At 36.5% G+C, this 27678-nt stretch overlaps 1 protein-coding gene across 1 annotated transcript; it reads right to left on the reverse strand.

Moving 5' to 3' along the window:
• Positions 1-419: 419 nt before the first annotated feature.
• Positions 420-20524, reverse strand: LOC130992818 (SNARE-interacting protein KEULE-like). Its single transcript, XM_057917568.1, has 21 exons — positions 20170-20524; positions 17770-17828; positions 16783-16864; positions 15758-15836; positions 12437-12487; positions 12179-12275; positions 12044-12076; positions 11676-11801; positions 11400-11591; positions 11228-11311; positions 11046-11144; positions 10884-10957; positions 9914-10010; positions 9205-9330; positions 9021-9116; positions 7059-7178; positions 6898-6975; positions 6067-6263; positions 5740-5830; positions 5585-5674; positions 420-717 (listed from the first exon to the last, which is right to left on the reverse strand). Exons 1-21 carry the CDS (start codon positions 20240-20242, stop codon positions 664-666), a joined length of 1998 nt encoding a protein of 665 aa, XP_057773551.1. The 5' UTR covers positions 20243-20524; the 3' UTR covers positions 420-663.
• Between the last annotated feature and the right edge of the window lie 7154 nt (positions 20525-27678).

The following is a 27678-nucleotide window of genomic DNA, read 5'->3' on the forward strand; positions in this document are numbered from 1 at the left end:
AAATTTATCATAAGAAAATGAAGAAAAGAAAAATATGGGAGAATTTTACCACATTTTAATATCCCTACCTTTTTTCAATCCCTTGTTAACTAGTGTGGGAAAAAAATTCTAAATAGGAAAACAAATATTATCGTATCAATACTTATCATAAATTGGAGTGAAAAAGAATGAAAGGTAACTTATATGAAACAAATTCGAGTGAAAGAGAAGGAAAAAGTAAATTATATCAAACAATTTCAATCTTGGTCGAGAAAAATTATCCACCCTACTGAACATGTGAAACTAGTGGGAAAAAAGGTGAAAATATGTGTTATGACACTTTGCTGTGAAAGAGGAGAAATGAACAAAAAAAGGGAGAATTGTGTGCGTGTGCGTAAGGGGGTGATGAGAAGCAAAGAATGGGGTAGCGTGCAAAGGTATACTGCAAAAAATTTCCACTCTAACGCGAAAAGATAGTATACTTACACTGTGACACAGAATGGATTTCCAGAAAGCCTCGACAAATAAATTACAACACAACTGCCACAGAGCCATTTTGTGCACGCCACGGTGAGAGGAAAATACAAGAATAGTGGGACGCAGCATAATACCATGTTCATATGATTACAATTGCAAAGCAGGTCAGCTTAAAATTGCATATCCAGCTTCACCACCAGTAAATATCTAGATCTGGAGATCGTCCAATGACAACTCGTTTGCACTCAACAACTTCAGCTTCTGTAAAAGAGAAAGAATCACAAGGCCATTACTTTGCTAGTTTTTTTGTATTTTTAAAAAAAAAATTAAGATTTATTTCCCCTACATGGTAACTCGAACCCCCAACCTAATAGATTTTAAACATGCTATCTTAACCATTATAGCACATTAATATGTTTGGATGAGTGTGCTAGTTCACAACATTTAAGCAAAAGAACCCAAATATAGGGACATATGAAGGCTACAGACGCATCAGGTCATATACAGAATGTACAACTAATTTTTTGTCTTTCAGCCGACCATACACACACATGAGCAGCTTCTCGCTGGTGGCCTCGTTTGAGGAGTTCAGTTAATATTATCCTTCTGTTCTCAATTCGTCTTCCACCTTTACTCTATTAATTGGTCCAACCTCCCATGGTTACTCCGACGAGAAGCAACGAAGTTCACCTGGAGCACTTAGAGAAGGGGGTTGTGGACTTGCAGACTTCGCTCATGACCCTCACTACCCCAGATGAATCCAACCATTCCCCCATCGAAACTCAGTTAGCTGCCATCTTGGCTGCTGTCTCCAATACCAAGAAGCAGCTGATTATTCCGGACAGACCTCACCCCAACCTCATCGTCGTGGATGCGCAACCAACTCCAGGTACTGAGAAGAATACAATTCTGCTTCAGAAATTGGATCTACCTGTTTTCGATGGTTCCAACCTGGTGGGCTGGATCACAAGGGCTAATCAATATTTTCTCATTCACCACGTCGCTGCAGATCAGAAGTTGTAGCTCGCCATTATAGCTATGTCTGGTGCGGCTATGCCTTGGTTGCATGGCAGCAATTTACCCGAGCATTATTGGTGCGCTTTGGAGATGCCACTACACTCAAAACCTACAAGGCCTTGTTTCTATTCCCTCAAATGGGCTCCTTGGACGATCATATTGCCACCTTCGAAGGCCGCATGACCCAATAACCTGACCTCTGTGATGAACAAATGTTTGGCTGGTTTTGGGTGGCATAGAGCATTCAATACGTGAGCGGATACAGGACAATACCCTCGTTGATTATCCCTCGGCAGTACGAGCAGTGCGGTGCTGCAAACAACCTTCTACTCCGGCTGTGTTTTCAAACCGTGTTACACCTGTTCTGGTACAGACGCCATGCCCCGTCTACCCTCAGTGCAGCACAAGTCCGCCGACCTCAGCTTCATTGTCTTCCAATTCAACCCCCTTGCTGCCACTGACAAATTTTATCATGGCAATGAACTTTCACAGATTGCCTCAATCAGATATTCAGAAACATCTTGCTGCCGGGCGGCACATGTTTCTGTTGTGGCCTGTCTTTCGGATTCCTGCATCACTGCCCCCTAAGACGTTGAGCGTCCTCCTTTGCAATGACTTGGAGGATTTGACACTGATGCCACACCCAACACAACCTCCTATCAAGTGAGCAGAATTCGCAGCCTACTGAGGATGCAGTCACCCTTCAACAGCTCCAACTTTTTGAGCTGACCTCGTTTGGATTCGATGGACCCCACCATGAAGTTCTTTGTTCGTGTTGTGGATAATCACCTCCTAATTATGGCCGACAGCGGTGCGAGACACTGTTTCCTCTCGGATTGGATGGTTAAACAACTGAAATTGCCCATCGATCATGCTGCTACTTCCTCCATTATCTTGAGTGACAGCACTCAAGTTACGGCTGGGTGGATGTGTAAGGATGTCCCTATTCATTTGAATGATGAAATTTTTCACATCAACTGTTATGTTTTCCACTTACTAATGTAGATTTGATCTAGGGTGTTTCTTGATTGGCTTCTTTAGGTCTCACCAATGCTCCGGCTACCTTCCAACGCCATTCAGCCTCACCAATGCTCCGGCTACCTTCCAGAGCCTCATGAACGAGATTTTTAGTCCGTATCTTAGGCTGTTCATCCTAGTTTTCTTCGACGACATTTTCATCTACAGCCCTTCTTGGACAACACATTTGGGTCCATCTTCGACAGGTGTTGGAAGTTCTCCATGACCATTCCTTAGTCATTAATCCAAAAAAATTGTATGTTGGGTGCACACGAGGTCGATTATTTGGGACATCTTGACTCCAATAAAGGTGTTCAAATGGACCCATTCTGCAGTCTTACATTGGCCTGCTCAAGATTTCGAGGTAGAATGTGATGCTTCGGGCCAGGACCTTGGGGTCGTCCTTATGCAGAATGGGCTGCCTATCGCCTATTTTAGTAAGACTACGTCAAGTCGACTGCTTTCTAAATTGGCGTGCACAAAGGAATTAATGGCCTTAGTGCTTGCTGTTCAGCATGGGCGCCCCTATCTCCTTGGTCGTTGTTTTGTGGAACGCACTAACCAAAGGAGCCTGCGCCACTTCTTATCACAAACGCTAACTACTCAGGCACAGAAGAATTGGCTACAACTTTGTTAGGCTACAACTTCACGATTGTATATAAGTAAGGCAATCTGAATCGCACAGCGGATGCCTTTTCCCGCAGCGACAAGGAGGCGGAATTGACAGCCATTTCTCTTCCCAGGTGGATTGATTGGGCAGGACTGCGAAATAACGTCCGGGCGGATCCAAAATTATTGCATCTCTTGAGGTCCGACGAACTACTCCCTTGTGCATGGTTTCCTTTACAAAGGATGCCTCGTCTTGCCTTCCACATTGGTTGGATTCCGAAACACCTCAATGAGTTCCATTCACCCCCAACTGGTGGACCATCAGGTGCCAACCGAACCTACAGGAGGTTAGCTACCGGCATGATGTAGCGCGTGATGCAGTTTGTCTCTGCTTGTGAAACATGTCAACATAATAATATGAGACTAAGTCCCCTGCAGGTCTCATGAATCCCTTACCCATCCCACTGCTGTATGGGAAGAAGTCAGCTTCGATTTCATGATTGGGTTGCTATGTCAGCGGGCGTTGATTGTGTTTTGGTCATGGTGGATTGCTTTTCCAAGCATAGTCATTTTTAACCTTTACAACATTCCCTCACCACACGGGAGGGTTGCCGAGCTGTTTGCAAAGGGAATTGTTTGCCTTCATGGCATTCGAATATGGACCCAGTATTTCTCAACTCCTTTTGGAAGGAGTTATTAAGACAGCAGGTATGAAACTTTGTATGAGCTCAGCCATCGTGAGACCGATTGCCAGACGGAGGTGCTATATAGGTGCTTAGAAACTTATCTTCGTCGTCTTACTTCTAAAAGGCCGAAGCAGTGGAGTAAATGGCTATCATGGGCACAATTTTGTTACAATACAGGTTTTCATACAGCTGTGGGTACCACACCTTTTGAGGTTCTCTATGGCAGACTACCCCGACGCTAGTTCAAGAAAGGATACACTACGGACTCAGGATGAGATTCTTTCTCACCATAGGTTCCATTTGCAGCGCGCGCAAGAAAGGATGGTTCATGAGGCGAATAAACATCTCCGCAATGTGGAATTTCAGGTTGATGATTTAGGTTATCTGAAATTCCGTCCCTACCGTCAGTGTTGTCAAATTTCCGCCATGGCAGGGATATGGCAGATGGCGGTGGCGGTTATGGATAAAATCGCCATAAGAATCCTATGGCATGGGAGTTTTGCCATGGCGGGTTGTGGCGGCCGCCATGGCGGTTATGGCAGGGATATGGCGGATTTTTAACCCTCAACTTGTTTTATGGGTCAGTCAACCCGTTGACCCAACCCATTGACCTGTTGACCAATTAAAATTAGGTTAAAATTAGGGTTTTTAGGAGTAGAAAAAATTCATAGCCGGCCCCATAACCTAGGCGCCTCTTTCTGGAAACTCTCAAGAGCTCCCAGCGCCCCATAGCACCGGCGACGGTCCATCAATCTAAACTATATTCACATGAATCAGAAGATTGCTTCCCGTCTTTTCGGGCAGTTTGAGATTGAAGGTCATGTTGGTCTTGTGGCATATTGACTGAAACTTCCCTCGGACTGTCAAGTACACCCCATCTTCCATGTGTCCCTTTTGAAGAAGGAAATTGGGTCTGCAACAACTTCCCTGACTTTGCCGCAGGATTTGGAGAAGGTGCTGCAAATGCGCTTAGTGCAGTGCAATGGTACTAGTGTTGAGCAGGTGTTACTTAAGTGGGAAGGGTAACCGGTTGACAAAGCTACATGGATGGACATTGATGATGTTTAAGGTCAATTTCCAACCTTCTTCCTTGTGGACAAGGCTGTTTTTTTTTTTTTTTTTTTGGGGGGGGGTGGGGGGGTGGTGGGGGGTGGGGGTGGGGGGGAAGGGGAGGGGAGGGGGAAGGCTATTGTTAGCAGGCTGTGGCGCACATATATTCAAGGACCAAGATAAATATCGAGTGTGAATAAGGTTTAAAATAGTTTCCAAAAAAAGGAAAGCATACAATCTTTGCGGACAGTGGGAGTATTTAGTTTTGTTATGTTTTGGGGTCAAGGACTGTACATGGATGGGCTTTTCCTAGGTTTAGGGTTCCTTTCTATTATTTAATGGAGTCTTTATCGTGTGAGTAGGTTTATCAGAATTAAAACATACTATTTGTGAGCAGCTTCTCGCTGTTGACCTTGTTTGAGGAGTTTATTTATATTATCCTTCCCTTCTCAGTTCATCTTCGACCTTAATTCTATCAAAATAGAATTCATGAATAAGGAACACATACAATCATCCACTTCAGTGCAACTTATGTTGTGAATTCAGTCCCATGTACGTTCCTAGCATATAGGTTATTCAATTCTACGAACAAAACATAGCCACTCTACAGGACTCATCTCAGAATTAGACACCAGACCTAGGAGTCAAGTCATTGCCTCAACAGTTGAATGCACCTTCTAGATGAATGCAACAACACAAATTAAAGGAGATGATATGCATAGATAGTAGAAAAGAATGAGGTCTTTTACCGTAATAAATTGTGGGGGATCGTCGAGACTGGATGATCCTAGAACAATTTCTCTTTGCAACTTTGTTGATAATTTATGACAAGCTCGTAACTGCAGGGAAACAAATTTTAGAAACAAACAAGACACACACAAACAGAGCACAACTTAAATATTACCTCAGAACGTGTTGCCCCACCAACAATAAACACAAAAATCCGCTGACCCATCTTCTTGAAATCACTAGAAGCGTGCCTTAAAATTGAATCACTACAAGAAACAAACAAACGAAGACACAATATAATTTCAAGGTGAAATGATGGGCAAGCATCAGGTAGAGTACATGGAAAAGATAAGTTAAGAGACTAAATGCACAAGCATATTGAACTTAACAAGATATAGCATTAGACATTCTTCAAAGACCATGATAAAGCTAAATTTTATTTTGCAATAACCACCAGAGATAAATTGAGAGTCAAATAACAAAAGCAAGCCTCGATAGATACCTTGAATACCCATCATCAGAGCTTCGTGGACGAGCCCATGTTGCTGTTCTCCTTGATCTCTTTGAATGGGGCGTTGGGATGTTACCTGACCTTGCTGCTGCAGCCTGAGAGGATCCATGAATAGTTGGACTAGGTTCATTCATACATGGATAATCATTCCTAGGTAGTTCGCTTTTACTAAGTTTTTCCACAAGCTCCTGCAAGGCAACAGGAACCAGTTAAGTAGGACAATACATTTACATTAGACTTTACATGGCACTCCAATAAGTATTACAACTAGTTTTCATCCACATACACCTTAAAATTGAAAATTTCACTGGATTAATGGGTCACTGCAATATGATGAACTTTGTCGAAATCTATAATTCAAGCCATGACTGGGTGGTAAGGTCTTTATTTCTTTACAAACTTCAATCATGATTATTATAAAAGATGTCAACCATTCATGGCCCTGGACTATAGTACATATACTGTTCAGAATATTAATGGGACAAAAAAAAAACACAATTCAACATATTTGTCTCAAACGAGAACATTTGAAATCCAATCTCATGAGCAGGTTGCTATATGACTTGATGGATTTTTTAAGCTCATTCAGCAGAGTATAATCTGGCTGAGGCAAATCTTTAAGGTAGCAGAATGATGGTTCCTTCTACCAATAGAGCTCAAAAGAGAGAGAGATTCTTAATTTATTAATAAGCTTCTTCACGGAAAAACAGTTCATTCATATCTCCATATGAGCTTCAACTGCATTGCTCATCCAATATCATCTGAGAGCTAGAGATACCATACACCTCCCCAACTTCACAAAGTCATAATTTGTAGTTTTACCTCTATAACAGGGTAAAAACGTGATAATTGCCATGTCACTTCTTCACCAGGTCTGTCTTTTCGGGCAGCATGCTTCTTCTGAAAACATAGAAAGAACGGAAAAATTAACTCTGCTATCAGATGTATGGCTACTATAGCACAATCACTTTTGTATTCACTACCTTGTGGACATCAAACTTAAGAGAAAATGGTACAATTGAGCTCTTTTTGTGATCTGATGATGATTCAAGCAATCTCATATTATAAACAGCTGTCGCATCATCTGGTGGTAGTCTAGCAAGCTGCATTTTGTGAAACATGATATTAGTTTTCATATTAAAGCTTTACCAAATTGCTTAATTGCTGCAGCCACATGACCCACCTCAAGGAAGGTATTTAGACTTAAAAACATACAGCCTGTCTGTTACATAGAATAATAAAAAAAAGAACAAGTGGGCGGCAAGAATCTGAAAGATTAAAGCAAAATATTGCATGAATGATACAAAGTCATGTCCAGAGAATTTGCATAGTATCTTGGGCTACACGAGAGAATTTGAAGCAGCACTACTTCAGCCTTCATAATGTTTTTCAACAGTTGAGACAAGGGGACTAAAAGTAGGTCTCTCAAAGTAACGGTATGATTTTTTCAAGACTAATTCTTGATCTTTGAGATGTGGATAGTGAGAAAGATGGTACAAATCATCTTTGAGGCAGTAGTTGATTCTACAGTTGTATCATGATTCCAGGTTACTTATCAGAAAATCATGGAATGTATTACATTGATCAAGGTTAAGATAGAACAGCAGTAGTGGAAATTGCCAGTTTTAGCAAACTAGAAAAGCTATATGCAAACTAGAAACACCAATCCATCATCTTTGGTTCAGGAAGGCAAACTACGCTGTCAGGATGCATCCCTGGAACTCTAGGGTAACCGGACTTCTTTCATGTCAAAGAAATGCATGTTTATGAAGAAAACATGTAATATTTCTCACGCAATATGAACACAATGGTAATTCTTATTGTCTAAACATGACCCCAGAGTAATTCATATCATGTGAACATGAATTCAATAGACCATGTTATCCCTACGGTGCAAGTGTTTTTGGTGAATAAAATTTAGAAAAGAAAAAAGAATATTACACGAAGGATCGCAACTTTACTCTGAGGTTTTGTGAAAGGTTGTGCATCATGCTACATAATTTAGTCGGTTAAATGGGAATTGCATGAGGGGAGGTTGGGGTGCAAGTTTGCATGAAAGGGTGTACTGGTGTAGAGTCTGTAGGTGTTTACAAGTGCAGTGGGTGTGAGCATGTTTAAACAAGGGACAGGCTGATAGAGTGAAGGTGTAGGTGTTTACAAGTGCAGTGGGTGTGAGCATGTTTAAACAAGGGGCGGGCTGATAGAGTGAAGGTGGAGATAACGCAGAGAACAGAACGAAGGCAAAGGAACAGAATGAACGCAGGAACCAAAAGAGTAATATTGAAAGATAAAACTCCTCCACAGAGGCCTACAGCCAAAGAGCTGTAACAAACTAATCTGATGTCAAAAGTGATTTGACTCCTACCGAAAACTGAACTATAAATACACTAAAAATAAACCCTAACTCCAATAGCCCATACGCTATATGCATGGGCTTTTATTCCAACTAAAAGACAGCTGAAAGAAATAAACTAACCAACAGAAAGACTAATTAAAAATAATGATAAATAAAATTAAAGATAAGACTCAAAGCGTACTATCACGGTTGGGGATAGGGGTTTTACACAAAGGTGGATCAGGTGGTTGGAAAGTTGACAAAAGAGGGGTACCTATTGGACTGAGTACAGGAATTTACCTGATTTGGTATGGGGGAGCGTTTACATAACTGTATACATGAGTTATGCAGTACCGTATGGGGTTTAGTTTGACTAAACAAGGGTAAATGATAAAGGCAAGTAAAAGCATATTCTGAAAGAAGTAGTGAATATAATCCTTTCTATAACGGCTATTTAATTTTTTTTAGCACAATTGACATCACCTAAATGTATTAACAACCAGTGGAAACTGCAGTTAAGATTAACAAGAATTAAGAGTTTACACTCGCAAGGTTACGAGGCATCAGGGCCCCTCGACTGATAAAGTTAAAATTAAAGTTTAGCACTAACCTCCATTAATTTTGAGATTTTATCATCATCAAACTTCTCAGGATATACGGCAGCATAAATCATCAATAATCGCAATTTATTTTCACGCGATACATCCTGCCAACAATTGATCATTATATATTGCATCCATCAACAACAGATAAGCTTCTTCACCTTTTCAGCAAAAAGTTAAAACACCACTCACCTCTTTTGTTCTAAGAAAATTAATAATATCCTTGGTTCCTGCATCTCCAAAAACAAGATCCTGCTCTAGTTGACCAACATCTTTAAGCCCAGATTCCCTGATAATTTTGTTAATTTTTCCTGCAATCTGAAGAACACATAAGAAACTAGTCAACCCAGAAACAAAAATAAAAATAATTAACTATTTTTGGAGTCAATATACAGATCTCAGATCTGCTGCTTACGTTTATTCAACAATAATCTTTAACAATCAAGCTTATCCAGCACAAGCGGTATAAGTTATAATATTTAAATAAACGACTCAATAGTTTTTGGAGTTGATCAAAGGAGTCTCACTATGAAAAGGAATTATTCCATCTATGTATCAACTGATGGACTCACAAGCTTATATGATTTCTTAACTCAAGCTTACTGTAACTTATTCGCTTCTCCAAGATCCTGATTACAATATTTTCTCTGTTAAGCTTTAAAATGCAATCAAACGAGCAAACATAATAATACCTCAGCAGATGGTGAAATATATAGTAAGCATTACTAACACTTTCTGGCCAAGTCATTGTGAGTGACTATGAACGAACATGGTGAAATATATAGCATAACTATCTTTCAAAATAATACCTCAGCAGATGGTTACAAAAATACTTCTCATGTGACAACATGGTCAAGTAAAAGCATTAAAAAGTTTCAGCCAGGAATACACTGAGACTCACATCAACATGGAGGGATAGCTTTTCAATTTGTTCACTATATTGAGGCAAAGCTTGAACCATCTTTTGCAAGTCCCGAGTAGACAATTCACCACCAGATCTGCATATTTAACTTACATAATAGATACACATAAACCAGGACTAGCAGGACATACATACTTTATTCATTACTACAATACAGAAGCAGGAAAAAGTGAGACAAGAACTTTTGGAATTATTAAGGTTTCTAGGTATACATCTAGATACAGCCATATAATTAAACGTGTACTCCATGAAACTAAGACCACATAGTTGACACCTTGCTATGATTTTGCCATTCCAAATTGATAATCATAATCAGACTTCACTGTTGTGATACTTGGATGGTTCAAACTGTCAACCTTTAAGTGCGTGACAACTTTTAAATGCATGACAACCTCTCAAAACACACACACACAACACACAACTTTAATTAGAAAAACAGAGATATGTAAAACCTTCAGCTCTTTAACCCAACCCAAAGCTCCAAAACAATTTAAATCCACATTCAAATTGAGAAGGAAAGAGTGTGGGACAGTCTAACGAGGTGACCGAGGCTAACAGTTCCAATTGATATAAAACTACATCATTGAAAATATCCATCGTGTACAAATTAAATGATGAGGGTTAAATCCTAGCTAATAAATGAACACTAACAATAGCCTTAGATATTATGCATTTAAATAGCTACCCAAACCAAAGTATTGCTATATCTTTACACCACTAAAAAAAAAAAAAAAAGCGTCCCCAACAAGAAAATTTAATATAGGTTAAAAGTCCCTTGTAAACTAGTAAGACATCTAATATATATTTAATTATAAGTTGAGAGATTAAATAGCTAACTCCCCAACAAGTAAATTTTCCGAGCCAAGGCTATTTCAAATTAAGAGTTGACATACGTTCTATATTTTTTTCAGGAAGCAACCAAAATATATATTATACATAACTAACCAACCTTGAGCCATGAATTTGTGCAGCCTTATTTTTAGATACGAAGTTTGTCATTTTCTCATGCAGCCGCTCACTTGCCTGATAATTGATTAAAGTAAATATAGCAATTGAGTCAAATCTCTGCAAAACTTATCACTAAAAATATAGGAGGATTCTCCATACGTACATCAGCTATATGTGCATGTCGAAGCTCTAACCAGATAGGGTCATGATCCTCCAAAAGAACCTCCTTCTTCTCAGGGCGACCACCTGTCTTGCTTGGAACCTGACCAATAAGTTTACTTAACATCGCTGAAGAACTTTGAATTTTTTTCATAAAACACACTGGTAAGATCTCAGAGATACTACCTCATGGATGTATTTATTTCCTTCCATATTTAGTAAATCATGGCACATGGCATCATATGTCCATTCATGTATAATCGGAGCAATCTGAACATGAAACGTAAGTATGTCATACTAGAAAAAGAAAACTGGAACTCTTGAGTATTTGAGATTTTGGGCAGGAATAGCTACAAACCTGGTCTACTGATCTATCTAAGATAAGCAGCTCGCATGTCTCTAACTGGGGAAAATTAGGAAGGTTGGCTTTATATTTCATCAGATTGTTCCAAACAGAAGCAGCAAGCTTTGTAGGAATTAGATCACGAAAGGTGGTCATTGTAGTAGGATCAAGGGATTTAGCAGCACGGTAACGCACATATGGAAACTCCTGTCACATCACAATACAATAGAGGTCTTCACTCTGAAATTGCTAATCCTATAGGCCAACACTTTTGAGCTTCAGATGGCATACCCTCAAAGAAGCAAATACAGTAGCTATTCGTGTCCCCATCACATTCAAACATGCATCACCTCTGCGAGAGCTTTCTTCATCCCCAAAGAGATCCTCAAGGGCTCTCTCGTTGTCAGTGATGAAACCCTGAAGTATTAGCCAGTTGTTAAAAGAATCCATTGCATTTATTACTGAAATTCGCACCATGCAGCAGGAACAGTTTGAAATACACAATGGTCACCCTTTGATATAGCATGACTTATTTTACATCTTTGGTTATCAAACCATTCAACTAAATCAGAATAAACTTTTTTTTCTTGTGAGTAGTAAAATGATTATGGGAATGCTAGATACAAGAACTTCCACATAAATGTCTAAAGGTTATATACCTGGCTATCTATGGCGAAATATTCCAAGTTCATCTGTAAATTTCAGATTCAAAATAAGAATAAATACCAGATCTACGTTTAGTATAATGTGTATAGACATAGAGATAGAAAAGAAAGGGACAAGAAATGGGTAACCTCTCTTAAGGCACCAATGCGAGGTAAAACACTTCCATCCTTCTTTATTTGGGCAACCAATTCACGGGAAACAGGTGAACTGAAGAAGACAAATGCCCTAATGGCAGGAAAAAAAAGTAGATAAAACAGAGAAATGATGAGCCCAATTATTTTTTCTACAGCAATAGCCACAGATAACTCTGGAAATGTAAGTCGGAAGGATTCCATAAAATTGTAGAGGAACAACTAAAAAAAGAAAGGATAGAATATTTGACATACTTTCTGTACAATGGCGATTTTCCAGACATATCAGAAAGGAAGATAACAATGCTGCAGCATCAAGAAAATGAAGGATAAGAGCAAGAATGAGAGGCATATAAGGAACAACAAACATTATTTATCTACAAGAACTTTACAAACAAAAACATAAAAGACAAATTTAGAAGGAATATTTGAGTTGAAGGGCTCTATGCACCCACAGCATTAATTGTGTAATCAACATCAAAAAGTTCAAAATTTCAAAGAGCAAATTTTTAATAACCCTCCTCATGCTTGAACTGCTGACCTTTGGCATATAAAGCTCTCGCAGCATTCAACCACAAAATGCAAATAAATAAAATCACTTGAGTATTTTTCTTAGAAATATTGCTAAAGTACATTAGTCATCCAAATTCAATGAGGAAGAAGAGAGCAATTTCTGAAGGGCCAAGCAAGGGATCAAAATTTGGCCTATATCACACATCTCTCCTAAAAAAAGTTTCGGGTGTAGATATGATTTCCAACTTCGGCAACCTCCAAATAGCCCATGTAAAAACTTTTTACACATGTAGACAACAATGCAGCGCTGCATTGTGCAAGTAGATAGTGGTAAGGTAGAGCAAAACCTACTATGGTAATAAAAATTGACTGATTAGCGGGTGCAAAATGCAACCTCTAAGTTCTTTGTACATAGGTCATATTACTATACAAAAGAATTTGACATCTAGGCAGCTTTAAGCCAGGAATGAAAGCCTGAAGCTTGTTTAGGATACACAAGCTATTTGTATTTTTACCATGTCAAGGGGCCCTAATAGGGTCAGCACTTGCCCCAGTTGGCATATAAGAGGAGTTTTCCACTCCTTTTTATCTAAAAGAAATTAAATCCCAGTATTTTCATGCCTAGCTAAAGAGTAATTAGTTTCTTACCTTGTCTGATCGAGGATTTTCACCCTAATAAAATTATATTGACAATCATATCTAGGGCATCACATCACATAACCCTTAAAATTGAGAACAAGTGAGAAAGGAAAGAAAAGTGAAATAATGCAGGTGAAATATTTTCCTCAGCTTTTGTTGGAGTAGAGATTCCCCTAAAAGTCTAAAACTTCATAAGTTCATAGGTTGATCAAGCTAACATATTGATGTTCGATTCCATATGCGTTGATTCATCTGTGAGTTTACATTGTAAGAACCAATGGCCGATATAGCAAAAATCAAATTAATCTTTGATCTATCCATAGTATAGGCAACAGTAAAGATCCCAGTAAAATTAAATCAACCCAAAAATTAAATTATATAGCAGGTACATTCTCAAGAAGGAAAAACTACACCTAAATGAAATTTTGACTATATAAAGTTGAAAATGACAAGTAAGATCCTTATAAAAAATTACTCCCTCCATCCCGTTGATAATGGCTCATTTTCCTTTTTTGTCTTTCCCACTGATAATGGCCTGTTCCAAAAAAGAAAACCACCTTCTCTCACAAAAAGTTGTGGACTCCACCACTTTCTATCACTTCTATCCTTTAATCACTCTTCTTCTTAATAATTGTGCCGAACAGTAATGAACCATTATCAATGGGACGGAGGGAGTATTATTTTATGATATCAGAAGACCTAATCCTACAATAGACCTCTTAATCCAAAGAGGACAAATTATTCAGGAAATAATACCTTTTTCAGCATCAGCAATTTTGGATTCCTAGAGTGGTACTTATATTATATTCTTGAATGTTCATCATTAGGAACACAGAAAGGTGTATTAGAATGTATAGCCACATACCCCATATAAACACAGCAGACATACAGCTAACAAAACCATCTTAATTTTCACCTATGTCGTTGAACATCAAGACCCCAGCTGATTCACCACCATTATCACATATGGTTCATTATCGTCCATATAATACAGCAAAAATCAGTTTATAATTTTGTCAATGTCAAATAAGACTCAAATAAAATATGTAAGATAGGGAATGAAACATAAGTTCATGGGTGACCAGGTACATTGTTTTGGGTAGGAGAAATAAATATTTTAAAAGATCGTGTGATGGTGAACTTGGACCTAGGACCTTCTGCCTCAAGCATTAACCACTCTACTGTTAGGCCAACACAAGCATGCAGGTGACCAGCTACATTTTTATTTTTTTTTGGGTAGGAGAAACAAATACTACTTCAAGCCATCACGTATGATAGATCACATACCTAAGAAGAGACTTGCCTTTGCCACTTCTTACCCCTACTATCATAAACACTACCGTAGCACCTTCAATTTACATAATACTCCTAACATCATTGCATTCTCCGTGTCGTGATTGTTGAAAAAAAATATCAAATAAAAATTTGTAGAAGTCTCAATTTGAGAGAAAAATCTTTCTATATGGACATATTGTGATTAAATGCAAAGAGGTTGCATGTATTATTCACACACACAGAGTGTACACCTCAATATTGGTGCTCTTTATTATTTAGCTAGAGTAAAATGCATGGTGCACCTACAGACAGGCAGTTAGGACAATGATTTTCCTTAGTTGCTTTTCATCATTTTTCCCCACAGAAGGATGCATGACATCTGTCCTAACACCATATTAAGTTCAGTAACCTAACCCTGCCTGCTTTCACATGCAACACTTATCAGTTATCACATGGGAGTCTTTGGATGTGATCATATGGTAAAAGATAATCTTAACTAGAATCCACAATAATCTTCCAAATATGGGCAACTATATCAGACTAGTGGAATTAGAAGGGTGCCAAAGTTCTGCGACGTACATATCTTCAAAATCATTGAACCTAAAATTCAGTACTATCATTAAACAAGCAAGATATCGTGATTCTGCTCCCTCACAACCATAACTTTGGTATTTGCTATCCTAATTGAAGGCAGCACAAATTCATTATGATCAAAGGCAGAACAAAATGGAGAAAATGGGTAGATTTCTCTGAAATATACAGAACGATTATCCTCTCTGGAAAGACGAGCACCACATGACCATAATGGCATCAAACAGCCTACTTCTAGATCCCCAGTTCTATAATTCCTGCTAACAAAATCATGCACTATAAAGCTACAAAAATGCCATAAATTATATGTTAATTCATCTCCACTCAGTAGTAGCAATAATAGTTAGAAGAAGAAAATGAAAAAGGAGAATTGATATATGATGAACAACTTTTGCGGCTGTCAACACACTTGCTATATTAGAGTCCAGTAACTTTCATGCAAGGATGCTCTGAGCTCATTGGCTTACTTGTTCAAATTATTTTGCAAGCCCTATAGCCTTTCACTATCAGGATGATACTAAAACCAAAGTCAGATGATAAAAAGGTGAACTCCCATACTTTTCTTTGGTTGGTTGGATGAAATATATGGCATCCATGGATGGCAAAGGTTGTCTTCGTTTGTGTATATCTTCCACCACTGTGACAAGCCAGAGAACATTGTTACTTTAGGTTACTTTTTGTTCCATAAAAATTATAAAGCAGTGAATTGCAAGTGGGAACAATCAAATGCATGTTTCTTCTTTCCAGAAAACAGTTACAGATTATACTAAACATGGAGTCCAGACAAACTAACTCATAATGCTTCCACCAACTTATAACAATAAAAACTGCACAGACCAAAAGATCACTACACATTCAGAGCTTTTCTATTAGTCTAAGCATACAGACAATACATCAGACTATGTTTTCATAGCAAGGCATATGAAGACATTCTTATGAATAGATATTCAATGCACAAATCGGAGAAACTACATAAGTCGTGAGAATGGCACGGGCATGTAAATTCTAGAGGCCAGATAGTCAAGTAGCCTATTAAATTGCTACCACAAAGAAACATTTAGTACCTGAAATATCTGGTTAGCAATTTTAGTTAAAAAGAATATGGATTTGAAGTCACTGCTTTTATAAACAAGTAAGTTTCAACAAGTTGTGTTCTGTGAATTTCATATCAATATTTATATTCACTATCTTTCAGATGAGAATTGACAAATTACTGTTCAAATTATTGGCTGAAATAGTGTTACCAACAAACCTTACCATTGTTAAATCTTATCATTATTGTTGTTGTTGTTGTTGCTGCTGTTGTTGTTCTTAACATGTTGCTATTATATTATTAGATTATCACAATCTGAGCTCTGAGTTTTATAGGGGTTAGATGCATATTGATGAAACATTTTGCAAGTAATGCAAGTAACTTCCAAGCACTCACATAAATAAATCCATTATGAAAAATATCGTCATGCCCATGTATAGAGATAATATCATGGCAGAGATGTAAGAGAACAATAAAAAGAAAACAATGGTGTCAAGTATAAAATGAAGAAAGATACAATTTATCTCTAAACTGGCCTTATATTTCTTACATGAAACTCCTTCCTCTGTGATATCTGCCATCTTGCACGAGTAAGACATTATTTTAACTGTTAATTTGTCCATGATGAGTACCTACATGTCAAGGTATCAGAACAGGGAAGTGACAAAACTTATAGAACATTAAGGACTAAGGGGCATCACATGATAGATCAAAGGGAAATCTCAACCCAAAAAATATGTTTTCTCATTAACAACTAAATTTTGATTATAAATTGTGCCTATGGTTATTTTCAAGTGTCAAATAAGACTTTGGCTTCTCCCGCTAACATAAATAGTTGGTAGATTACCATTTTCTGCAATAGAGTTAGAGATAATGGCACAATAAAACCAACACATCTCAAGAGGTTGTGAATTGAATTGGATCAAGTAAGTTAAAGTTTCATATAAGGTGATTGATGCTGAATGATTTCAGTCAAAGGGACTTTTTGCCAACGAAATTTGACTAGTATCAAAAGATTTAAATTGATCATGAGCACAGATGAGAGGTATTTGAGGGGGGGAAAGGTCACTGCAGAAAATATAAAAGAAAAAATCATCAATACCCTTGTAATGACAGAATATAGTGACCATTGGAAAGAAAAGATTGAAATAAATGAGAACCCTAATAACAATTTAACGACAGAAGCCTCTGCTCCACACCAATTTAACTACAGAAGCCTCTGCTCCAAACCACAGCCTCTGATTGGATTCGTTATTGCAACGAGCCTAGGATTTTACTTTATTTTCTTTCCCAAGCCTTCAATACACCACACAACCTCTATTACATACGTTATATATGAACTTGCACACATAAATATCGAAAATTTCCAGAAGATTCTTGTGATTTCTATAAGACAAAAACTTGAGGCCTTAGGCTTTATACAACTACTCGAGATGTAATGGATTGATGGAGAAGAGAAGCCCTAGCAATCCCAATTACCCACACCGAAAATCTGATCAACTCTCTCAATGTAAGAGAAATATGTAGTCTTTTCTACCTTCCAACTTGACTTTGAGTCCCCTGTTTTGGCTGATCGGAGCATTTCATATAATAATCCTGTATATAGCATAGCAGAAATCAGCAATTTTAGAGAACTTACAGAGAACAAAATATATATACATGCAGCATGCTAATCCTTCAATAATAACCACCACTAAGAAAGATTTTCATAGAACAAACTATGAACCACACTGGTCCACACCATTACATGAGCACACATAACATAACACCAGTCATAAGAAGCTGATAAAAGAGATTAGCAAATTCGGATTGCTGGACCAGAAAATATGAACTAAAAAATCATCTAATGTTGTACCAGTAGGAAAAAGCTGATACAGACTGAAGCTCAATGATAGCTATTAATGTATGGATCAACAGAAGTTAAATCTATAGGAAGATTCGATTCCTACCTTATCAGTGATTTTTTATCAGGATTTGTTTAGCAATGCCAATCAACTGTTTCTAAAAGTGGGTAGTAGAAAGGAACTGATACAGACTGAAGCTTCAGAAGGTTTTTAACTTCTGGAGCTTAATGGTATTCTTCATTGATGCATCAACAGACGGAGGAAAAAAGAAAAAGAAAAGAAAAGCACACACACACACACACACAATAGGGTGATTGAATTGGCTATCTTAATCGTGGTGTGGTGTTTTATCAGGAAATATATAGCATCAACTGCTCCTACAAGTGACCAGTAGAACAAATTTGATACAGATTGAAGCTCAGAAGCTATTCAAGTTCTGCTGCTCAATTTAGCAATCTATGCATCAACAGACACTAAAAACTATAGGGCGGTTAAGTTGGCCATCTTACTAGTGGTATTTTATCAGAATTTGTATAGCAACCCAGCCGTTTCTACAAGTGACCAGTAGAAAAAACTGATACAGACTGAACCTTCAGAAAATTCTAAGTTCTGGTGCTCAATGATATTCTTGAATCTATGCATCAACACATTAAGAAATATAAGGGAATTAATTGTGCTATCTTATATGTTTATTCAGGATTTGTTTAGCAAGCAAAAGGTTTCTACAAGTGATAAAAGAGTGAAATCTGTAACTAAAGCATAGAAACAAATTAGACAACCAGATAGCTCAAATATGAAACAAATTAGACAGTCAGATAGCTCAAATATGTCTGAAATAAGTAGTCAAACTTTCAGCTTATGCAATCTATTCCATTTGTGTCTTTCATGAGCACTGGGAAGGCAAAGTCCTAAAATGCACTGCTGTTTTCTTTCCTAATAGGATGATCATTTTCTCTCTTTTCAAAATAAAATTTGGGATCGGCAATATATTCTGAAAAGGAGTACAAGCATATCCCAGTGAGTGGACATACGAAAGGCTTCCACTCCTCCGAACACTTTTTTCTGAGAAACATGCTTTACACATAAACGACGTTATGTTACAAAAAAGTTCCTGCTCTACCATGTCAATTGATTTCCATGACCTTCATAATCAGTTTACACTCTTTCTGATCCTAGAAGAGTCTAGTGAACAATAAATGAAAAATGATGTACTGAAACATAGTATCCTTTTTGTGTCAGAAAGTAATGATCTTGAATAATTGGAGATGCCGACATCTAAAATCTATCAATATATTATAAAACTCTCAATTAATTGTCTAATGATAAGAGTACACAACTCCATTCTAAAAGTTGTGAACAAATTTTGGACCTGCATTCTTATCAAGATATATCCATGGTCAAGATTGCTGACATAAATCTATCAATATATTAGAAAACTCTAAATTAATTCTCTAATAGTAAGACACAACTTCATTCTAAAAGTTGTGAACTAATTTTGGACCTGCATTACTTATCAAGTTATCTTCATGGTCAAGAGTGCTGACAAGGCAAGACAAATGTTGCCAATGATACAGCATAGTTATAGCATATTTTTAAGATTCTAACTCATTTGTTAAAGCATTATGGTGCAAATTCAAATTTGAACAATATAATTAACAATAGACCCGTGCTAAAGCTGTTCATGATAAGTATCACAGAGCCATTCCTAGTTGTAACAGAAAACGACAACTTGTTCTAAAAGCAACTGCAAGGAACTTTGGTGCCCTTAACACTCTGCCTCAAATGAAAATCAAAACAGAATTATAAGTAATGTATAATCTTAGAAATATATCCATCAATTATTCAAACTGAAAACTTGCACGTAGGTTTTTCAGTCAATCTAAATCATTTCTTAAGCCTCCAATCTAAACAACAATCTTTGCTTCCCTAATAATTTAATTGATGTTACATGATCATTAAATTCAAAATCAAAGTATATAACTACATTGGGATCAAGTCATACACAAAAAAAAAAAAGTACCACAGCGTCTCACTCAACCCAATCACACGCACAAACCAACTAATTCCAACCCAGCGATGCAAAATTGACTTACTATCGCGGCTAATTTGGCGAAAATTCTTGTACTCGCTCCCCTGCGACGACGTATCGGAATCAGACATCGACATGGCGATAAGATTGTAATTTCTAACGGCGTGACTTTTATCTTTTTCCTAAAGGGATCAATCAATTGCCCCGAATAAGTTGTTGATCCTGATTTCTGGTTGTGGATTGTAGAGAGAAGAAAAAGGAAGAGAGAAATGGCATTTATATTCGGGTTTTGCGTGGGTTTGACTGTTCGACCTGATTGTTGAATTTTCTTAGAACCCTGAAATAATGTTGTTGATCCTCGTTTCTGGTTGCGGATTGTAGAGAGAGAGACATGAGAGATGTTTTCAGGGAAGACGGAAATGGCATTTATATTCGGGTCTTGTGTGGGTTTGACTGTTCGACCCGTTGAATTTTCTTAGAAACAACTACAATTCGGATCGGGCGTGGGTCGGGCGGGCCCAAACTTTTTCTTTGTTTACTCGGGCTTTTCTTTCCACCTTACTTATTTTATTTTTTTTATTTATTTGTCCATTTTTATCCGGGCCGGGCGGGTCGTCCTATCCAAAATAATTTTATTTAGTTTCACTTATTTATTTCTTCTTTTTTATTTTTGTTTTCTCCACTACCATCTCTAAAACTACCATTAACTGAATAACAAGTAAATGTATGTGCGGGAAAGATTTGGTTTTGATTAGGGGTGGATCGGTACGGTATGCCGAAAATTTTTCGTCATACCGTATACCATACCGTAAATTGCGGTATGAGAATTTTCATACCGTTACCGTACCGTACTTTTCGGTATACCGAAGCTCGGCATACCGAAAATTTCGGTATGACAATTTCCATACCGTTGTCGTACCGATAATGCGGTATACCATACCGAAAGTCGGTATACCATACCATACGGTATATCGAAATTATTGGTATATTAATATTAATATATTAATATATAATATATAATACGTATATAGTTTTTTATATATAACATAATATATACGTAACCCTATAACTTTTAAAATATTTTAGTACACTATAATTAAGTTAAATTATCAACTTAGATAACAATGAAATTATATATATTATGTATCAAATACTTAATAAATAGTTATATTATTATTTATCTTTTTATGAGATATATTGTTAAATAATACATTATATTGTTTTTATTTATATTCAAGGATTTAATGAGTATTGAATAATAATTTAATGAAAATATAGTAAGTATTTCATTGTTTGATATTAATTGCTTTTATTTATATTTGAAAAATAACATAATTATATTTTTTCCCTTAATTAAATGAATCAAATATTTTTGGTTTAGTTTGGTATTAAATTCAAATTTTTGATATTCGAATACGAAATTTTGTGATTAACTCGAATAATTGACACTTATATAGTTATATATTTTATAGTCTACATATATAATATAACTATATAGCTCACACTTATATAGTTATATATTATAATTGACTATATATTGATATTCTAGTTTCATCAATAACCTAGTAAAGCTTGTAATTATTGTTTGAGTTTTATATTTACTCAATTTATTTACTTTTCAAATTTTACTTATGACTTATTATTATCTATTAGTTATTTTTTTATAACATGAATGTAACTTATTCTAGAGATATAGTTATTCTAGAATTAGAATTATAGTATGTAGACATATAAATATAGATATATATGTAGCTCATAATTGTATAGTTATGTAATATACTTGTACTTTTCAAAGTCCTTTAGTTAAATAACATAGATGCAATTTATTTTATATTTATTCAATTTATTTACATGTTTTTAATTATTAATAAATATATATTTTATAAGTTGTCATTAATTTTTTAGTAATTATGAAAAAAAACTTTTTAATAATTTACCACTAATTAAATACATATATAATTTATTTTGACGGTATACGAGTTTTTTCGGTATATACCGGAACAACGGTATATACCGATTTTTCGGCATATACCGCGGTATCGGTATATATCGGTATACCGCGGTATGATCGTCCGACGAAATTTTTAAACCGTCAATTTTGTATACAAATTCGTTTTTTATTTTCGATACTAAGTCTATCATTTTGTAATTTTGCTAGTGTTTTGATGATTTCAATTACTTGTAAATATAAATATATAGAAATTGCTAGTGGAATTCAATGTCAATAACGTGGAGTAGCTAGTGTATGAGGATAATAATTTCATCTTTATTTTATCCCAATAACTTTTGTCCAACAACATTTAAAACTTTAGTGAATCAAATGTTAATAACGTGGAGTAGCTACTGTCCTACATGAATAATTAAAACTTTTGTCGGTCAATAATGTAGAGTAGCTAGTGGAATCGAAGGACAATAATTAAAGCTTTTGCGGTGACAGTTGGATGAACATATAAAAGTTTATATCGGTCAATAATGTGGAATAGTTGGTGAAATATTAGCTAGTGGAATCCAATGACAATAAAGCATTTGTAGTGACAGTTGTTTGAATGGAAAAAAAAATAGTGGGATACATAACGAAAAAAAATAATTAAAATCACACCACTTAAATTGAAAATACATAAACTGAAATTACATAAATCTAACATACTGAAGATAAAATTGCATGAAATCATATGACACCACAAATTGATGAAAACTAGCTAGTGGAATCCAATCACAATAAAGCATTTACAGTGACAATTGTTTGAATGGAAAAAAAAAACAGTGGGATACAAAACGAAATAAATTAAAATCACATCACTTAAATTGAAAATACATAAACTAAAATTGAAAATACATAAATTCAACATCTTGGAGATAAAATTACATGAAATGTCAAATGACATCACACCATTGATGAAAACTAAAATAAAGCATAGATGTAAAGATCATTATGGGAATAATTTTGCCATGAGTTGATTTTTCATAGACTCTTCTTGAGAAGATAAGTTGTTTTTACCCAGAAACGTATTAAACACATTCAATTTTGACATCATCAAAGTGGATTGCATCTTAATATCTCTCATTCTCTCATTCTGTTAATTGCATCTGGTTCCTTCTCACGAGCGATCATTATCGCTTGAAATTATGTAGTAAAATCCTCAAAAATAACTGACTATTGTGACATTTTTGTTTTTCCTTTTCTTTTTGCTTTTACTTTATCACTACCAGTAGGACGACAGATTATTGAAGTTTCACTAACAAGAGTTTATAAGGTGGAGTTGTTTAGATTCTCATCTTCCTCGGTGATTTATTTTTTTTGAAATGTCGTGATCTTCTCAACATCATCATCATCGACTGCACGAGGCACGCGTACGTTCACCGCCCAACTTTAATTCCCGCTTCGAATGAGGATGCATGACTTTTTCAAAAATCTCATGGTGCGTAAACTTAGTTTATCCATAAAAAATTTAAGTTTCCTTCTGAACATATGCATCAGACATGTCGTTTCTTTTTCGACCATTTGCTTCTGTGTATGCACCCACACACTCGGTTACATTGGCATTCAACCTCTTGTAACGATTTCTCAATGATTCCACGATTATTTCCTCTCCCATTAACCGCGAGTTGTCGATCGAGATTCTTCATACATTTTCCAAATGTATTACACCAAGCATACACGAGTGCTAAATCTTCTTGATCATTCCAACCTTTCGGACCATTAAAAATGTTTATGTTTGTGGGGTGGACATTTTCACGAGTGAGATCGTATGAAAATTGAGGGTTCTAACCAGATTCGAAAAACTTCGCTATCAATATTTTCAAGATTATGATAACAACATAACATTGGGAGTTTGAGAAAATGTGAGAATTTGGGAAAAAAAAAATTATGGGATCCTATTGCAAAATGGAGAAAGCTTAAATTTTAGTGTGTGTACAAATATAACAAATGATGTCTCTATTTATAGATAAATTAAAATTATGAATTTTGATATATATAATAAAGTGTGTAAGAAAATATTAATTAAGATTTTATCTTAATATCTAAATTTAAATACACACAACCAATGAAACAATGACATGTGGCTAATTTCTTATCAAGCGTTCAGAGAGACCGCATGTCTCATTTTGATTGTCATGAGACCACGATGCGGCCAATCAAGAGTTCAAAGAGTCACAAGAATAGATTGTAGATTTTTTTATTTTTTATTTTTAATTATGTTGGTCTAGTAACGCCCAAATTATAATATGGTCAACCGTCATGTCAAATTTTAAATAATAATTAAAAAATCAACTCAAACTAATAGGATTAGACCGTTCATAGTGCATAGAGGATTGACCCCAACCTTTGTTGAATCATTTGTCTTTTTGCATCCTTTAATTGTTTTGTTTTGTTTTTAATTATTATAACTATTATTAGTTATTTTATCTCTTTTTTATAGATAATGCCACATATTATATTTTTATTAGTATCTTATCTTTTAAGATAAGATAATGTCACATGCCATATTTTGATTGACGGATTAAATTTTTTGGATATTAATATGTATATATTTTGTATATTAGATTATTTTAAAAATATTAAAAAATTTATTTTTTATTATTTAAAAATAGACAACAATATTGACATAGTTAAACACACAAAATAATTTTCTCATTTTCTCTTCATATAACATATCACTTTCACTTGCAAAAATTTCATATTTATCTATTTTCTATAGATACCAATAAGATTTTGTTTCTCAAACTCTCAAAATTTCTTACCATCAAACGATTATTATACAAGCCTCGAAAATGTCCCAAATTTCGAGGGATTCACGTAGTTTGAAACTGCTATGAATTTCCAATTTTCACCAAATATCACTGAATTTTCTATCCCTGAATATAATCAAACCTCTGAAAATATTCCTCAAAGCTCACGTCAAAAGGTTCGAAAAATACGCACAAACACTTACCTCGGTCCACAAGGTTGGACAGATCAAGAAGACATAGCACTATTGTCTTCTTGGTGTATAGTTAGTGAGAATCTAATTGTTTGCACCAACCAAAAAGGTGATGCGTTATGACAACTCATTTTAGATTTGTATCAAGAAGCACAAGCAAACAATCCACGACTAGGCAAATAAATTCATTGAGAAATCATTATAAACAACTCAATGCAAATGTGACCAAGTGGATTGGTGCATACAAGGAAGCATATGGTCGAAAAATGAGCGGAATGTCTAACCGAGATGTTGAAAGGGAGGCTCAAACAATTTACGGAGCTTCTAAGTTTCCTAACCCGGAGATTTTTTAACAAGTTATGAGCCTATCATCTCAAGTGGGAGATGAAGATAACATTCATGAAGGTTGGGCAGTTCAAAAAGAACAAGGAGCGAAGAAGATGGATCATATCCGACAGTTTCACGTCCAGAAGCTGTAGTAAGACGTGCTTCAACAATTAGTTGCCTTATTGGTAGAGAAAAGGCTAAAGATAAAAGAAAAGAAATGTTGGGAACCTTGTGGAATATCCTAATCCTTGTTTTGATGATACCAAAATTCATATGACTTTGATGTAATAGACTAGAATCGTTTTGAACTCAAGTGTTAGAGTTCGTTTCTAGTTTAGCTGCGGTGTCAAAGACTGAAGACTGAAGACTGAAGACTGAAGAATGAAGACTGAAGACTGAAGACTGGAGTTACCAACTGAAGTATCAGTTGAAGAATCAGTTGAAGACTGATTATTTAATGCGCGCTATAGACTGATACTAAAGTCAAGTATCAGTTGAACATTCCTCCTAGGACTGATCTTCCAACGTTCAGAGGAAGCCACGTACGCTCAAGTTCAGCCGCATTAAATGCAGAGATATCTCAATATCTTATCTCTGCAGAGGTCATTCCTATCTGGTGGTTACTTTTCAGAGATGTCATATCTCCTGTCGATCAAAGAGAGCCGTTTCCACACAGACTAGGAACCTCGAAGATTGAAGCCTCAGCCCAAATTCGAATTGCTCTCCAACAGAAGAAATCTTGAGGACGATCTATGCCAACGGATCTATTCAAGAATTCTCCTACAAATAGCGCTCGAGGATCACTTCAAATCTTCATCGATTCAACAACATAAGCTGAAGCTCTGCCGAAATAGCTACTCAAGCCCAAAGCTTAAACCGCTCAAAGCTTGAATCGAAGAAGAGAATTCCAAAGCCTAAAATCAGTCACTGCTGATTACATACATTCTCTTAGACCCTAGGCATATATTCTGTGTACTCAGAAGCCAAAGGTCAAACTTGCTTCAAAGAACTTGTTCTTTGTAAGTATAGTTGGCACTCGTTTAAACCTCTCCCCCATAAGAGTGTTTGAGTGATTCGGAGATTCAGGAAGGTACTCTGAACTCTGAAAGAGAAGTCTGAGCACGAGGTGTGCTTAGCAGGGAAATCCTACGCGAGTTGTGTAGGTGCTGAAATCCTATACGAGGTGTGTAGGTGGAGAAATCCTACGCGAGGTGTGTCAGTGCTGAAGAGAGTTTATCTTCACTTCACGGTTTGCAGTGCACCAGGCAAGCACTTGCGGAGTGGATTGTTGGTCTGATCAACCAACCGTGGATGTAGGAAAGAGTTTTTCCGAACCACGTAAAAGTCTCTGTGTTATTTACAGCTTTCAGTTTTACATTCTTAACTGTGCTATTTCTATTGATAAAACTGAACACTGACTAACTGCTAGAGAAACCTTAATCCAACTATCTGCTCCACCGAGGCTATTCGAAACTAAGTTTAATTTCTGCTGCGTGTGATATCAATCTGACTGAACTATCCTCTGATAGTAAGGAAGAGTGATATCATCTCTATCTTTGCAAACACGACTGAAGCCCTTACGTGGATCAGTTAAGTTCTTGTGACTTAACTGATAACTCTTTACCGAAGAGCTTTCAGTATCAGTCGTCAACCCTGTTGGTCAAAACTAATTTCGATTAAACAGGTGTCTGGTTTGCTTGTAAAGTTTCTTTTCTATCTCTGACTGAGATCCCTCTGATTGAGGTTGGTAGATAGACCAAAAATAGCCTATAGGTGTATTCCCTCCCCCCCATACACCTATTCGAGACCCCCCCGGACCTAACAATTGGTATCAGAGCAGGTTGTTCGCAAGAACTATCTGTATCTGACTAGTTCCTACTTGAACTAGATCCTTTATTAAAGGTCTCGAAGAAGTTTTACTCTTTCTTATTTTTGTGCTTGCTATTTGCTCTATCTGCTGTTATATGTTCTCTCTTTTTTGATGAAGACTAATCACAGCAGATTATCTTCTCTACCTATGTTTAGTATTGAAAAATACGACATATGGAAGTTTCGGCTTGAAAGCTTCCTCACCGCCCAACATTGCAGAATGTGGGAAGTCATCACCAGCGGTCCGATAATCATCACCGAAACTGTAAAAAGGATTCCTACTGACATCCATCAGGAACCTTACGATGAGGACCAGCCCAAGTCCAAGGCAGACTTCACCACAGAAGAAAGGAAGCAAGATGAGTTAGACAACCTCGCCAAAAGCATCATCTCCGGCACCGTTCCTGACAAGTATGTCATGAAGATTATCAAGTGCAGAACAGCAAAGGAGATGT

Source organism: Salvia miltiorrhiza, chromosome 7, assembly GCF_028751815.1.
Source record: "Salvia miltiorrhiza cultivar Shanhuang (shh) chromosome 7, IMPLAD_Smil_shh, whole genome shotgun sequence".
NCBI classification, from domain to species: domain Eukaryota; kingdom Viridiplantae; phylum Streptophyta; class Magnoliopsida; order Lamiales; family Lamiaceae; genus Salvia; species Salvia miltiorrhiza.

Excerpts from the sequence above, each read along its gene's own strand:
- LOC130992818 (XM_057917568.1), bottom strand. The coding sequence starts at position 20,242 with ATGTCGATGTCTGATTCCGATACGTCGTCGCAGGGGAGCGAGTACAAG. Across the intron at positions 12,488-15,757 it reads ATCCAACCAACCAAAGAAAA|CATTGTTATCTTCCTTTCTG; the intron begins GTATGGGAGTTC and ends TTGATGCTGCAG. Across the intron at positions 9,331-9,913 it reads AGCTATCCCTCCATGTTGAT|ATTGCAGGAAAAATTAACAA; the intron begins GTGAGTCTCAGT and ends TGTGTTCTTCAG.